The sequence below is a fragment of the Musca domestica genome, unplaced genomic scaffold, assembly GCF_030504385.1.
Source record: "Musca domestica strain aabys unplaced genomic scaffold, Musca_domestica.polishedcontigs.V.1.1 2, whole genome shotgun sequence".
NCBI classification, from domain to species: Eukaryota; Metazoa; Arthropoda; class Insecta; order Diptera; family Muscidae; genus Musca; species Musca domestica.
Window position 1 is genome coordinate 37,100,988 of NW_026712249.1, and position 13,405 is coordinate 37,114,392.

General features: G+C 31.6%; 1 protein-coding gene across 10 annotated transcripts in view; it reads right to left on the reverse strand.

Moving 5' to 3' along the window:
• Window positions 1–13,405, reverse strand: part of LOC101897857 (neurobeachin) — a 236,395-nt gene that overhangs the window by 63,284 nt on the left and 159,706 nt on the right. For 6 of the 10 annotated variants that reach the window (XM_059122131.1, XM_059122130.1, XM_059122128.1 and 3 more), the window contains 2 exons: window positions 13,164–13,377; window positions 1,783–2,035 (listed from right to left, as the gene is read on the reverse strand). In XM_059122131.1, the coding sequence (XP_058978114.1) occupies window positions 1,783–2,035; window positions 13,164–13,377 (467 nt within the window). The remainder of the gene's footprint in view (window positions 1–1,782; window positions 2,036–13,163; window positions 13,378–13,405) is intronic. The other 4 variants (XM_059122136.1, XM_059122129.1, XM_059122138.1 and 1 more) reach the window with 1 other exon arrangement.

Below are 13,405 nucleotides of genomic sequence, written 5' to 3' on the forward strand. Positions count from 1 at the left end.
AGCTTCCAAGAGCTCATCTAAAGGTTTTTTTTTTAGAAGAATGCCTTTCAAAGCTCTTCTATTAATAGAATACCGTCAGAATAGAATAAAACTGAGAATAGAACATTTTCGCAAGCTTTACACGATATCTTTGAAAACGTAGAAAGTCTTCAGAATCTGCTATACATAAAACACTTCCGGATTCAAAATAGATTATTCAATAGATTGAAGACATTCAATAGCTCCCAATCCATAGCAGACCATTTAAAAGCTCTTCTACTCGAAGACATTTAGAAGCTTCTATAGAATATAATAGAATTGAGGATAGACAATTTCGCAAGCTCTATAAACGTAAAAAGTCTTCAGAAGCGTTTGCATACGTCAAAGAAATACAAAAGCACTTGTGTAATTAGTAGACCCTGAAAAGTCTTTTTAAAAATGTTCTACGCATAGAAAGCATTAAAAATTATTCAGTAGATTAAAGATAGACCTTTCAAAAGCTCTTTCAAAGCTCTTTTGGAAAAAGGTCTTCCACAGCTCTTCTATTAATAGATAACCTTTAGAAACTTCTATAGCTTTGCACGATTTCTCCTAAACTCCTTCTCCTATACTTCAGAGTCTTCAGAAGCTTTTGTATGCATCAAAGAAATTCAAAAGATTTTCTATACTTAGTAGACCCTTCAAAGCTCTCCTACGAAAAAAAACTTTCAGCTGCTCTCCTTTGTAGAATATCTTCAGAAAATTGCCTTTCAAAGCTTTTCTTCATGTATAAAACCTTCACATGCTCTTCTATACAAAGAAAAGCTTTTGAAGCTCTGGTCATAAAATACACTCAGCAGTTTCTCTATGCATAGAAAACCTACATAAGCTCTTCTATACTTAGAAGATCTTCAAAAGCTCGTTTACACATAGAAGAACTTCAGATGCTCTTCTAAAACTTCTATACGGAGAAAAGCTATAAGAGACCTAATATAAATCGAAGACCTTTTAAAGCTTATACTCTTAAATGCTTTTCTATGCATAAAAATTATTTTAATTCACTAGCCTAAAACGTCTTCCGTACATGCACGTATGACCTTTTAGGCGCTTTCCACACAGAAGACTTGTAAAAAATATCCATTCAAAAAAAGGTCTTTCATACACGGAAAACCTTGAAAAGTTGGACTCTAAAAAGTTATTTTCTGCATAAAAATATTCAAAATGAACCACATAAATAGAAGTCCCTTGTACGAAGTTTTATGCGTGGAAGGTCTTAAAAAACTGTTATATATGTTGAAGATCTTTAACAGAGGTGCTATGCTTAGAATCCTAAGAACTAAATTTATTCGTAAAAGAATCCAAGAACATCTACTGCTTTAGAGATATCTTTAAAAGAGCTTCCATGCTTTAGAGAACTTTAAAAGACCAAGAGATATTTTATGAAAGGTAGATTTTTCAACTTCAAAAGCTCTCGGATTCGAAAAGAAAACAATAAAATGTCCTTCTATACAAAAACAAATTTGAAAAGTTCTTCGATATATAAAAGGCATTGAAAAGTTCATCTATAAATGTCTGGAGAGACTCTTCCGTAAATAGATTATTTTCAAAATCACATCTGTGAACATTAGTTATTGACAATTTATACATGTAGGACATTTTCAATATCTAATTTTTAAGGTTTTTTCCTTTCGGAGAGTGTTTTATGTGCAGCGGAAAATAAATATGTCATCTATTGATAGAAGATCTTCCATAATTGCAAATTATAGGTCTTTTCTAATGTAGATCATTAATCAATAAAAATAAATAAAATTTCTCGTTACTTACCCAATCCCTTTGGTACAATACCACTTTTAGCACGTGGATTCACAACCCAATAATAATATTTCAATGTGTGCACGGTCTGGAGGACGGTGCTGACACGACGTACATTGCTGTAGATCTGTGTATCGCTTAGAAACTCGGTGGCCAGATATGAATATAAACGGGCCTGGACATTGGCCGGTGTATAAATCCACAAGGCTGGATTGAAGAGGACATGGTCCAACAGCTGCCAGGTCAGAAATGAGAAGCAGAACAGCTGCAATGCCCACGATAAAATAAAATGCGGGGAGAAGGAAAAGAGAATGCAAATTGAAATTATTAAAATTAAATATAAAATTGGTGTCGACGGAATATTAACTTATTTCAAAATCTCAATATTATTACTCAAAAAAAAAAATCATAAATATTTAATAAATTACAAGTTACAAATATAGATATTTTTTGATATATATGATTATATGTAGATAAAACAATATATATTATTTATTATATACATACATGTTTTTATGCACACAATGCAGTTGATTTAATTTATGATACATTCACATATCAAACAAGATAACGAAACAAAAGGAGAAATGAATATTCAACTCGCCAGGCAATGTGGAACCACAGCATTGATGACGATTTTTGTTTTATTTTCAATTTTCGTTTTTTTTTTCAAAATCGTTCCATTTGCCAGTTCACATATCATAACCATGATTTATAATATGGTTTCAGGATTGAGTTGAGCGAGAGAGGGGGCGGGATTGGAGGTAAATGTTTTACAGGTAGAGCATTCCATCAAATAAAAGTAACACAGCATGCACAGCAACAAAAATTATACATATTTGTTTTTTGTCAATATAAATATTTTATCCATCATTCCCAGAGTATAGTTTATAATATATATCAGCGCATCAATTACAATCATGGCACAAAAAAACGACAAATCATATGGAAGTTTTTCGTTTGAAATATGTAAAGAAATTAAAAAAAATTAAAAAATGTAATTTAATAAAAACCATATAACATGAGTAGTAGTATTTATAGTAGGTAGCTAGATATCTATATAACAAAATAGAAATTTTATGTTTTTAATTCAATAACAAAAAAAAAAATATTCTAGGAAAAATAATTTGTTTCAATTGATGTTCGTTTATTGTGGAAGAATTTTTTTTTTTATTTTTTTTTTTTTTTCAGGAAAAAAAAGTAATTTGAATATGTATTGATTTAATTAGATTGATTGTAGCTTGGTTTTCGAATACGTATGTGTGGATGACAATAATGCATGACAATGATTTGATTTTTTTTTTTCAATTAAAAATTATTAGTTTTTTTTTTCTACTACTTGGTGTGGTAGTGTTGTAGGTTTTTTTTTTTGTGTAGGTGTTATGTGTTGTATTTCAAGTGATAATAGAGTTGTGGTGAATTTTGTTTTTTGTTAATGTTATTTTAATAGATTATTTTAATCTATATCCTGTATTCTTAATCCATAAGATACTTTGTGTTCAATAATATTCATATATGTGGTCACCAAGTTACACTAATGCTCAAAGAGAGAAAAGAAATAGATAGAGAGAGACATTGCCTTTGGGCGCTTTGGACTTATGAACAATTTGTTCAAACTATTATTATTATTTTTTTTTTAATTTAATAATATGGAGATAAGAATTGGCTTCCGGCTGTCTTTTTTTTCTTAATTTCACAAAAACAAGTTTAATAACTCTGTGTCATAAATTAAAGTTAAGTATTGAGGGGTGGAAAAATCCTACTGAAAATGATGGAATTTATGGAGTATATTAAAGACTCAAATGGAAATTTTCCTAATTTAATATAAAAGCGATTGGGAATGAGGGTAGGGAAGAACAATTTTTTAATAAACATTAAATTCTTCTTCCTCATAATCTAAAATTAAATAAAACAAGTTAAAACGTATCAGTCGGTTTTGCCGACAGATGTATACCATCAGCCAATGTTCGATTTTTTATATATATTTTGAATTCTGCTATGACTATTCAAATTGTTGGCCCTCTATGTAATACGGTTCCGAAGGAATGAGCGAATATTGTTCATTTCGTTTAGGATCTAAATAAAGATGATATAAATATTGCGACTTTTCAGGTTTGGACAATATCGACTACTTCCTTCACTTTATATGAGATATGTGACCATTTTCAGAAAATGCTAAAATGTGCGTGAGGTACATGAGGTGATATAGTCTACCGAAGTATTCAATGTTCATACTTCATCTTATATAGATACTAATATTGTATGGGCAAATTTACTGCGAAATCATAAATTCCATATTCATCTCAGGTATCTGGTTGAGAGAAATATTTAGATGTAGCAAGTTTTAAAGAATCGCTTTCTTGTTTCGCAAGTTATGACAAAATTAAAAAATAAATAAATAAAAGTATTGGAAATTGTGACCCTTTGCGGTCGAGATACCAGATTATATCAGGGGTTCGCAGATATATATCATCTCCACAACAGATTTTGTTTTACTAAAAATGATTGAGTGTGTGTTAAAATTGAAGAGAGTTGGATGCTTATTTCACTTTCTTTGAAAGTTATAGGGTTCAACTAAGGGAGGTACCAGAAAAATTGGTCCGATTTCTACCACCTTTATAGCAGATATTGTGTTGGTAGAAATATTGAGATGTACAAAGTCTGAATGGAATCAGATTTTAATTTCGCGTTTTACGAGCTTTAAAGACATTCAAAATTTCGACCCTTTGTGGGGGAGGTACCAGAAGGAGTTTACCGATATATTCCATCTTCGCATCAGACCTTGGGTTAGTAAAAATATTGTAATGTGTGTAAATTTAAGAGAACCGGCTGCTTATTTCGAATATAATTTTTTGGTTATTCAAAACGTTGACCCTTTGTAGGGGAGGTACCAGAAGAAATAGTCCAATCTTAACCATCTTTACAACAGGTCTTGTACTGATGGAAATGTTGGGATATGCCAAGTCTGAATGCGATCGGATGTTAATTTCGCGTTTTATGAGCTTCATGGGTATTAAATTTTTTGAGAAAGAGTGCGCCGATATATTGGTTCAAATATTAGGAATTGTAAAGTTGGAGCAAAATAGGATTATCCTTTCTCTTTCTGTGCAGTATTTTTTTTCCTTTTGTGGGTGAGGTACCAAAAGGAGTCGAAAGATATTTCCCATCTCTGGACTCGAAGTATGTGTAATAATATTATTATCGGGCGCATCTGCCTGATGGACGGACTAGATCGACTCCAAAATATCCTGAAACGGATTTGGTCCAAAGATACTTAAGGCCCAAACCGATATTTCGAAGAGGCACGTCTCGTTCTATTAAATGTTTTATACCCTCTGTTGCGATATGGATGAGACTTTAAAAACATGTCATTCTTTGAAAAAATACAATAAATTCCAATTCTGTGATCTGATTTAGATTGATTTTAATCGAAAGACAATTGACGTATCCCAAATGGACAGACGAGCAGATGGACATGGCTAGATTGAGTTTTGAAAAGTTTCTCAGGGCTAAAGACCTCTTTTTTACGCCAAGCCGGAAGAAAGATTTTTCTACAGAAAAAAGTTTATCAGATAAGCGGGATGGATTTTTTATATAAAAAAAAGTGTCATACCGGATGAATAAATTTTTGTTCTAAAGAAAAAATGTCAGAGGAAGTCAGAGGAAGATTTTTTTCTGTAGAAAAATTTTTTCAGACGAGAGTAAAGAATTTTTCCTCTATAGAAAAAATTGTCAGACCAGAGGAATGCATTTTTTCTATAGAAGAACATTGGATGACCAGAAGAAGATTTTTTCCATAGAAGAAAAATTGTTAGATGAGAGTAGAGAATTTTCTCTCTGCAAAAAAAAATTGGCAGACAAGAAGAAGAATATTTTTTCTATTAAAAAAAATTTCAGACGATAGTAAAAAATTTTTTCTCTATAGAAAAAAATTGTCATACCAGAGGAATGCATTTTATCTCTACAGAAAAAAACCGTCAGACCTGAGGAATAAATTTTTATCTAGAGAAAAAATCGTCAGACCTGAGGAATGCAGCTTTTTCTATAGAAACAATTGTCAGATCGGGGGGTGCATTATTATGTAGAGAAAAAATTGTCAGACCAGAGGAATTAATTTGTTTTCTGAGGAATGATTTTTTTCTAAAGAACAAAAACTGTCAGACCAGAGGAATGCATTTTTTTCTACAGAAAAAAAGTGAAAAGTGATGATTTTTTTTTCTTCTGTACATAAAAGGTCGACCGACTAGATAAATTGTCAGATAGGAGAAATGCCTTTTTTCTACAGAAAAAATTGTCAGACCAGAGGAATGAATTTGTTTTCTGAGGATTATTTTTTTTTTAAAGAAAAAAATTGTCAGATGAGAGGAATGAACTTTTTTTCTATAGAAAAAAGTGAAAAGTGATGATTTTTTCCTTCTATAGAAAATAAGTCGTCTGACCAAAGGAAACAAATTGTTTCTACAGAAAAAATTTTCAGTTCTGAGGAATGCATTTTTTTATAGAAAAAATTGTATAGACCTGAGAAATGGGTTATTTTTTATAGAAAAAAATCATCAGAATTGAGGAATGATTTTTTCCATTAAAAAAGCATCAGAACTGAGCAGAAAAAAATAGTCATAAATGCTAAGGTATGCATTTTTTTTTTTTGTAGTAAAAAATCGTAACACAAGAAGAATGGGCTTATTTCTGTAGAAAAAAATGTAGACCGGAGGAATCGGTTCTATCTAAAGAAAGAATTGTTTCTATAGAAAATTTCAAAAGACCAGAGAAATGAGTTTTCTATAAAAAAATCCTCTTCCTAATAGCTCATAGAGGACATGCCTTTATTAAATTAAGCTAAAGCACTAAAAGTGCCAAAAGGTTAAGGGGATAGCAAAAAATTTCTCAGACCTAAGGACAGAGGACCAATTTTTACTATAGAAAAAAAAATCCAGTTTCTCCACAGGTATGTTTTTTTTTAAAGAAAAAGATTCGTGATGCCGGTAAAATGCGTTCTTTCTATAGATTTTTTTTTGACCGGAGACTAATCTCCTAACTCCTTAAGTAATTTCCCTGAATTGATATCCATATTTCACATGCCTTCCTTCGAAATAAAAATTTTATGACTCAAAATTTTAAAAAAAAAAAATAATTTTCTTAAACACAAACAGAATTTACATTTAAAGCAATACACTGCGATAGCAAAATGAAGGCTTTCTTATTTGCTGTATTTTTTCATGTTACAATTCGATACTGGACAACGAATTAAAATGTCACTTAAATAATTGACAGAAGAATTAAATGCAGAATTCAGGGAAAAAAAACAACTCAATAAATTGGGGGAAAATAAAGAAACAAACAAAAATTGGCAGGGAATGTATACAGACAAATAAATTAAAATTGCTCATGGAAGAGAGAAGGAAAAAATTGTAAGGGGGAGGGGGGCTGGAGGTACAACGAGGTTAACCAGAGTTAAAAAGGACATGGATGTACCGTTCGCAAGCAACTCAATATATAAACTAATTGGCAAAAGATTGAAATGAATAAAAAAAAAAACGTTTTTTACATCGATAGCAATTTCTACAGATAAATTTGGTCAATTTACATTGAGATATATATTATTGGCATATTATTATTATTTTTTCTTATATAATGGGAAAATATACGCTGCTCAAAACAACATTTACGTAAGAAAAACACTAAATATATTTTATAAAAATTTTACTACAAATTTGTTTATATTTTTTTTTCCAAAAGATACTTGATTACGTTTACTTCAACAACACAATTTATTTTACTCTCTACATACTTTACGATTATTTAAATAACAAAATTAAAAACAAAATCGAAACTTTTTTTTTTGGTTTTTTTAGTTAATTTTTTTTAAATAGATTTTCACCTGGTAGAACTGTATTTTGGGTTGTTTGGTTTGATTTGTTTGTTTGTTTGATTAGAGTTGATTTGGGTTGGTTGTTTTGTTTTTATAAATTTGTTTGTATAGATAGACGACAGTTACAAAAGTCGACAGGTGTTTGATTTGATTTTCGTTAGACGAATAGAGAATTATGAGAAATTGTATGTGATTGATGATAAAAAGTGTTGGACAGGATTCGTTTCATTTCAATTTCATAGCATTCACAAAAAATTGTATAGTGATTGGAAAAGGTACAGAGAGGAGACAGATGATGATGGGCAGGTCATAGCAAGAATTTCGTTAATCAATTCAGAAAAAGATGTAGATCGAATAGGCCAGTTTTTGTATTTTTTTTTTTTTTAGTTTAGTTTAGATTATGTATAAAGAAGAAGAAGAGAAATATAAAAAAACATATTGTATACAAAAAATTAGTTTAGAAGTTATCTAGAAAAAAGTATTCATCATTAAATGATCTCATCTAGAGAGAGAGATAGGGAGAAAGAAAAACACAAACGAACGAACAAACATCTGAACAATGAAAAACTTGACATCAACAACGGCAAATTAATGGCGGAATGAAATGTTAAATGCATACTCAAAAACAAAATGTTTCAAAATTGTTGTTGGATGTGGATTGTAGCATTTAAATGAATGGCAAAAAGGTCGCTAACGACATGCTAAAGATATACAAATGTAATTTTGTGATAGGTTTTGGTGTGTTGTTGTTGTAGATTTTGATGAACCTGAGGATACTACCTAGATGTGTGTGTATGAGTAATGTTGATTGGCTCCCTGTATTATGCTAGGAGAACATTTCAAAATGCATAGGTGATCTTCCTAAGTGACTGCATCTCTTGGTAAGAAATGAGCGAAATCATAATCTTAATTTTTAATCCGATCTTATATTTCTGATTGACCCACAAAGAAGGGACTTCACTACTAACTTTGATTGTCCTCGAGAAAAATCTTAATAAACCTAAAATTATATCTACATCATTGCAGCATTAATTTTCCTAGTACCATATATAATAAAAGATTGTAATAAAATATAAAAGATTGTAGTCTTCGTTGTCCCTTAAAAAAGTTATAAAAAAAAGTTTATAATACGTAATTTAAAAATATGACTAATTATTCAAAACTCTATACGAACCAACCGTGACATAGACATTTCCCCAAAAAATCTTCATTTAAAAAATATTTTTTTTTAATTTTTCCGATTTAAACCTGATTTTATATGCAAGGATAAATAAAAAAAAGTTACAAAAGCTCCAAAAAATTGACTCTTATAGACCTTATTGTCCTCGAAAAAATGTCAGAAACTCACGATTATGGACATGGTGATTGTTGTTGTTGTGTCAATCTAGTCTAATCTAGTTCATAGTTCTGTACACTGGTTCCTAAACGTATGAGTGATTTCATTTATTTCATATCACTCATACGCAGAGTTGTCATAAAAGCAAACGGAGTCCAGAAAACTAAATAAGGAACTATCGCTCGATCGAACGAGACTAGCACAACTCTTGTATGGTTCACAAAACAATATTTAAGTAGTTCCCCCACAAGTGTCAGAATAATCTTTATTCAACGATCTTCTAAATCTTACAACCCCACTTGTAAGGTTAAGGAGGTTTTCTAAAAGAATTTTAGTTTTATGTAATTCTTTGGTCCCTCTTCTACTGAGCTTACGATCCCGTCACTTGGGTAAAACAAAAACTTTTGGTCATAGGACTTATTTTTAAAATAGCTCCTGGGGAGAATATCCCAGACAAAAAGAAAAACAAGGGAACTTATGAGGATTGGTTCCCTTTCCGAAACCTAGTTATTCCTGCCTTACCCCCTGGTAAACATTACCGTCCTATGGTATGCCGAACAAACATTCCAACACTGTTCGATTGGTAAAAAAAAACTAGTAAATTCAATGCTCCATAAAAAATCGAAAAGGACGTTCCTCGGAAAAATTATGTAGGGCTGTGGGGAAAAACGTAATCTAAATACTCCTGAATAGCCCCACTGGTCTTTTAAAAATCCTAAAAAGTCTAACTGCATAGGTATTTGAAAAATTCTCAAGCACACTCTATCATCACTATACAGGGTGAGATAAAAACCTTCAACAAAGTCAAACGCCATAGTTTTTACTTTTTTAATTTTAACGAATGAAACCGCAAAATTTCGGAAATAGCATCAAATTTAAGAATAAGTTTAGATTTGTTCGAATTGGTCACCTTTGGCACGAATTATGGCCTTCACACGGCCAATGAAACCGTCACACACTGCCCGAATGTTGCTCTGCGGTATTTTGGCCCATTCCCGGCAAAGCGCTTGCTTGAGGTGATTGACACTTTGGTATTTTTTTTTGTGCCAACCTTGCTTTCCAAAATACTCAAGACACCATAGTCCACCGGATTGGTATCCGGAGATTTTGGTGGCCATTGTGTGGTGGAAATGAAGCGAGGAACCTCATTTTGTAGCTATTCTTGGGTGGCGCGTGCTGAGTGCGATGGTGCTGAGTCCTGTTGGAATGCCCAAAGTCTGCGGCCAAAATGTTTGCGTGCCCAAGGCTTTAATACACCCTGCAGAATATTTTCTCGATAATAGTCGACATTTATCTGATGCGGCCTTTATCCTGATGGACTAATACGAGCGGAGAGCGACCATTGGCTGTTATGGCGGCTCACCCCGTCACCATGGCCGGCGCATGAGTTCTGGTGGCCAACCGAAGGTGGACATTTTCAGCTGACCTCTTTGGCAAGTATACACGATCATTTTGTTTGTTTACTAAATGCTGGACAACGAATGTTTTTTCGTCGAGGAAAACCAAATTCGACAGTTCACCACTTTTGGCCATGCGAAGCAACTCTCTTTAGACTCAAAAGAGTCTATTTTCTTTCTGTTGCAGTGTAAGTTCTTGCACTTTTTGGAATTTCAATGGCTTTACCCCGAGGTCATTTTTCAATATTTGCCGACTGGAATATTTCGATATGTTCAGCTTACGAGCCATTTTTCGGCCACTGCGACGCGGGTTTCGATCAAGTCGCTTCTTGACATTTCGCACCATTTCTGCTGATGTTGCTGTTTTCTTCCGTCCACTACCTTGACGTCGGGCTACGCTACCAGTATCATGATAACGAGCGATGGTACGAGACAAAGAATATTTATTCACATTTAAATGCTGGAGTGCTCTAGCGATAGCCACTTGTGGGTTTCCAGCCAAATATAAAGAAATCATACTATCACGTTTGAAATTCATCAAGAAGAACTTTTTGTTTTGGAAAATTCTCACAGAAATGCTTTTGTTCGCTTGTAAACAATATAATGAGCTGGAATAATTTTAACACCTGTCGCACGAGTGGCTTAGAAATGACAGCAGTCCGGAGTGGGTTGCAGTTTTTTCATCTCACCCTGTATGGGGTAGATCAAAAATTGCTCGACTTTTCCAAATACACACGTAGCTACATGAAAACCAAGTACCATCTGTGAATCACTTAGAGAACTCCGGTATTTAGCTGTTACTTAACAGCAACCTAAAATGTTAAATCTAGTGAATTTAATTTTTAATTAAACATGGGATTTTCGAATTATCATTTCTTGTAAAACGGTTGTCAAATAAAAAAAAAAATAATAGGGTAAGTGTGCCTAAGTTCGGCATGTCCCAGTAGTCGGCACTTTTTATTTTTAAGCCCAAATAAATGAAACTATTATAACTAAATAAATTTTGTTTACTTCAAATATATTGTCAGCTATCTTTGTGTACAATTTCGCTAAGAAAAGATGATTTATAAAAATTAAATTTTTGTCTGTGAAGGTCCTCAACTATCCATATTCTTAAGAAAAGTACAATAAAGACGTCGAATCAGTTTAACTAAACAAAAATATTATATTTTAATGAATTAATTTATTATTATTATTAATTATTCTTACAAAAAAATTTGTATGCCGACTGTTGGAACATGCTATACCGACAATTGGCAAGTGGTGCCGACTACTGGCAAAAAAGCATTGTTTTAAAAAAACTACAAATTTTTGAAATTTAATAAAAAGTTATTAAAACTTTATATATTATTGTAAAAACTATACAAAATTTCGAATCTGAATAAATTATCTTTTTAATAATTGAAAAGTTCCACTCAGAATGGTGAGCGATTAAAAACGCGAAAATCCTAAAAGTGCCGACTACTGGTACACTTACCCTATATGGAGATTCTACAGAATCGATGTCAATGGCAAGAAATATCAATATAGTCAAGAATGTCACAAAAAATTAATATGGCATGAGATTTTGAATGTTACACCCACTTTTATGTCAGCTGCTTCGCCAGATGAGTGGGAGTTGCATATTCTCTGGATATTTGAACGATTAAATATTAATGCATTATAAAAAAAATAACTAGATTGAGTTTAGTGTTTAATAGCTGTATTACCACTGAGAGACATGACCTTTGATTTACGAATGGCTTTCATCAAAGATGCGAAACAAATTTCAGAATTTTGGAATTATAATGCATGGGGGTCTCTTTTTCTTTTGTTGCATTTTTTTTTTCAAATATCCCTTATTAATCTAATCTGTTTAAAAATACACTAGGCTCAACATTTAATAGATAAATGAATTTAAAAATGTAAAATGCCAAGTTTTCTAAGGATCGAAATGTATGGCTCCTATGGTTTCATGATAAAAATCTCCATGATGACATTATGAGTTTCATACATTTATCTATGTAAAATGTCCATGAATTCTTTTGATTTTTGTTGTATACTTCTAATGAAAAAACAAAACAAAATATTTTTATTATTTTATTATCAAAAAAGAGTCATTTACTCGTTTAAAGGGATATCGTAAGCCCAAGTTTAACTGTTGTGTTTCGTTGTAGTTGTTATTGTTGTAAAATATTGTTGTTTTTCGGTAGTTGTTGTGGTTGGAGGTGTTCATGTGTGTTGTTGTTGTTTGATATTTTTTTTGGTTAGAATTGCAAAAAAGAGTTTAAACATTGGAAAAATAAACAGATTAACAAAACACAAAAGATAAAAAAAAAACAACAACAAAGAAAAGAAAATGTAAACAACAAGAAGAATTCAGTAAATTGTTTTATATCACATCAATCAAATTGAATTTTATTGTTATTATTATTATTATTATTATTGTTTTGCTAAAGAATAATAAAAATGTAATTTTTCAAATGGAGAAAGTAGAAGATAAACATTGTCATGCATTAGGAAATTTTCTTTTTTTTCTGATTTCATGTATAACAAATTAAAATTGAATTATTTCCATAATTTTACTAAACACACACACACACATGTATTGAAACATGCTTTTCTTAGTTTTTCTTTAATAGTTATTCAAATGAAATAATCATTTATGGAAAACAAAACTTGTATTGATTTCGAAATGAAAAAAAAAACAACTAAATAATTGGAAAAGTTTCGTTTTAATCGAAAAGCCAATTAGGTTACGTTTTTTACTTATTTTTGTTTTTGGTTTCCTAACATTTAACATTTATCTTACCTGTTTGAGCAATAAATCACTGTTGGCCGATAGACATGTAACCAAGTACTTGGTTAGATTGAGGAATGAACCTAAGACCTCTAGCGTCAGATGTTCCCGCGACGAACGCTGCAGCATAAATGATATAACTAAGAAACCACGATTTTGTATCATATGCTGCTGAACGGTCTGTGAGGTTTCGACAAGTTCACAAATGAAACCTAAAAGTTTGGAACTGGAAGAAAAGGAGGAAAAATTAATTG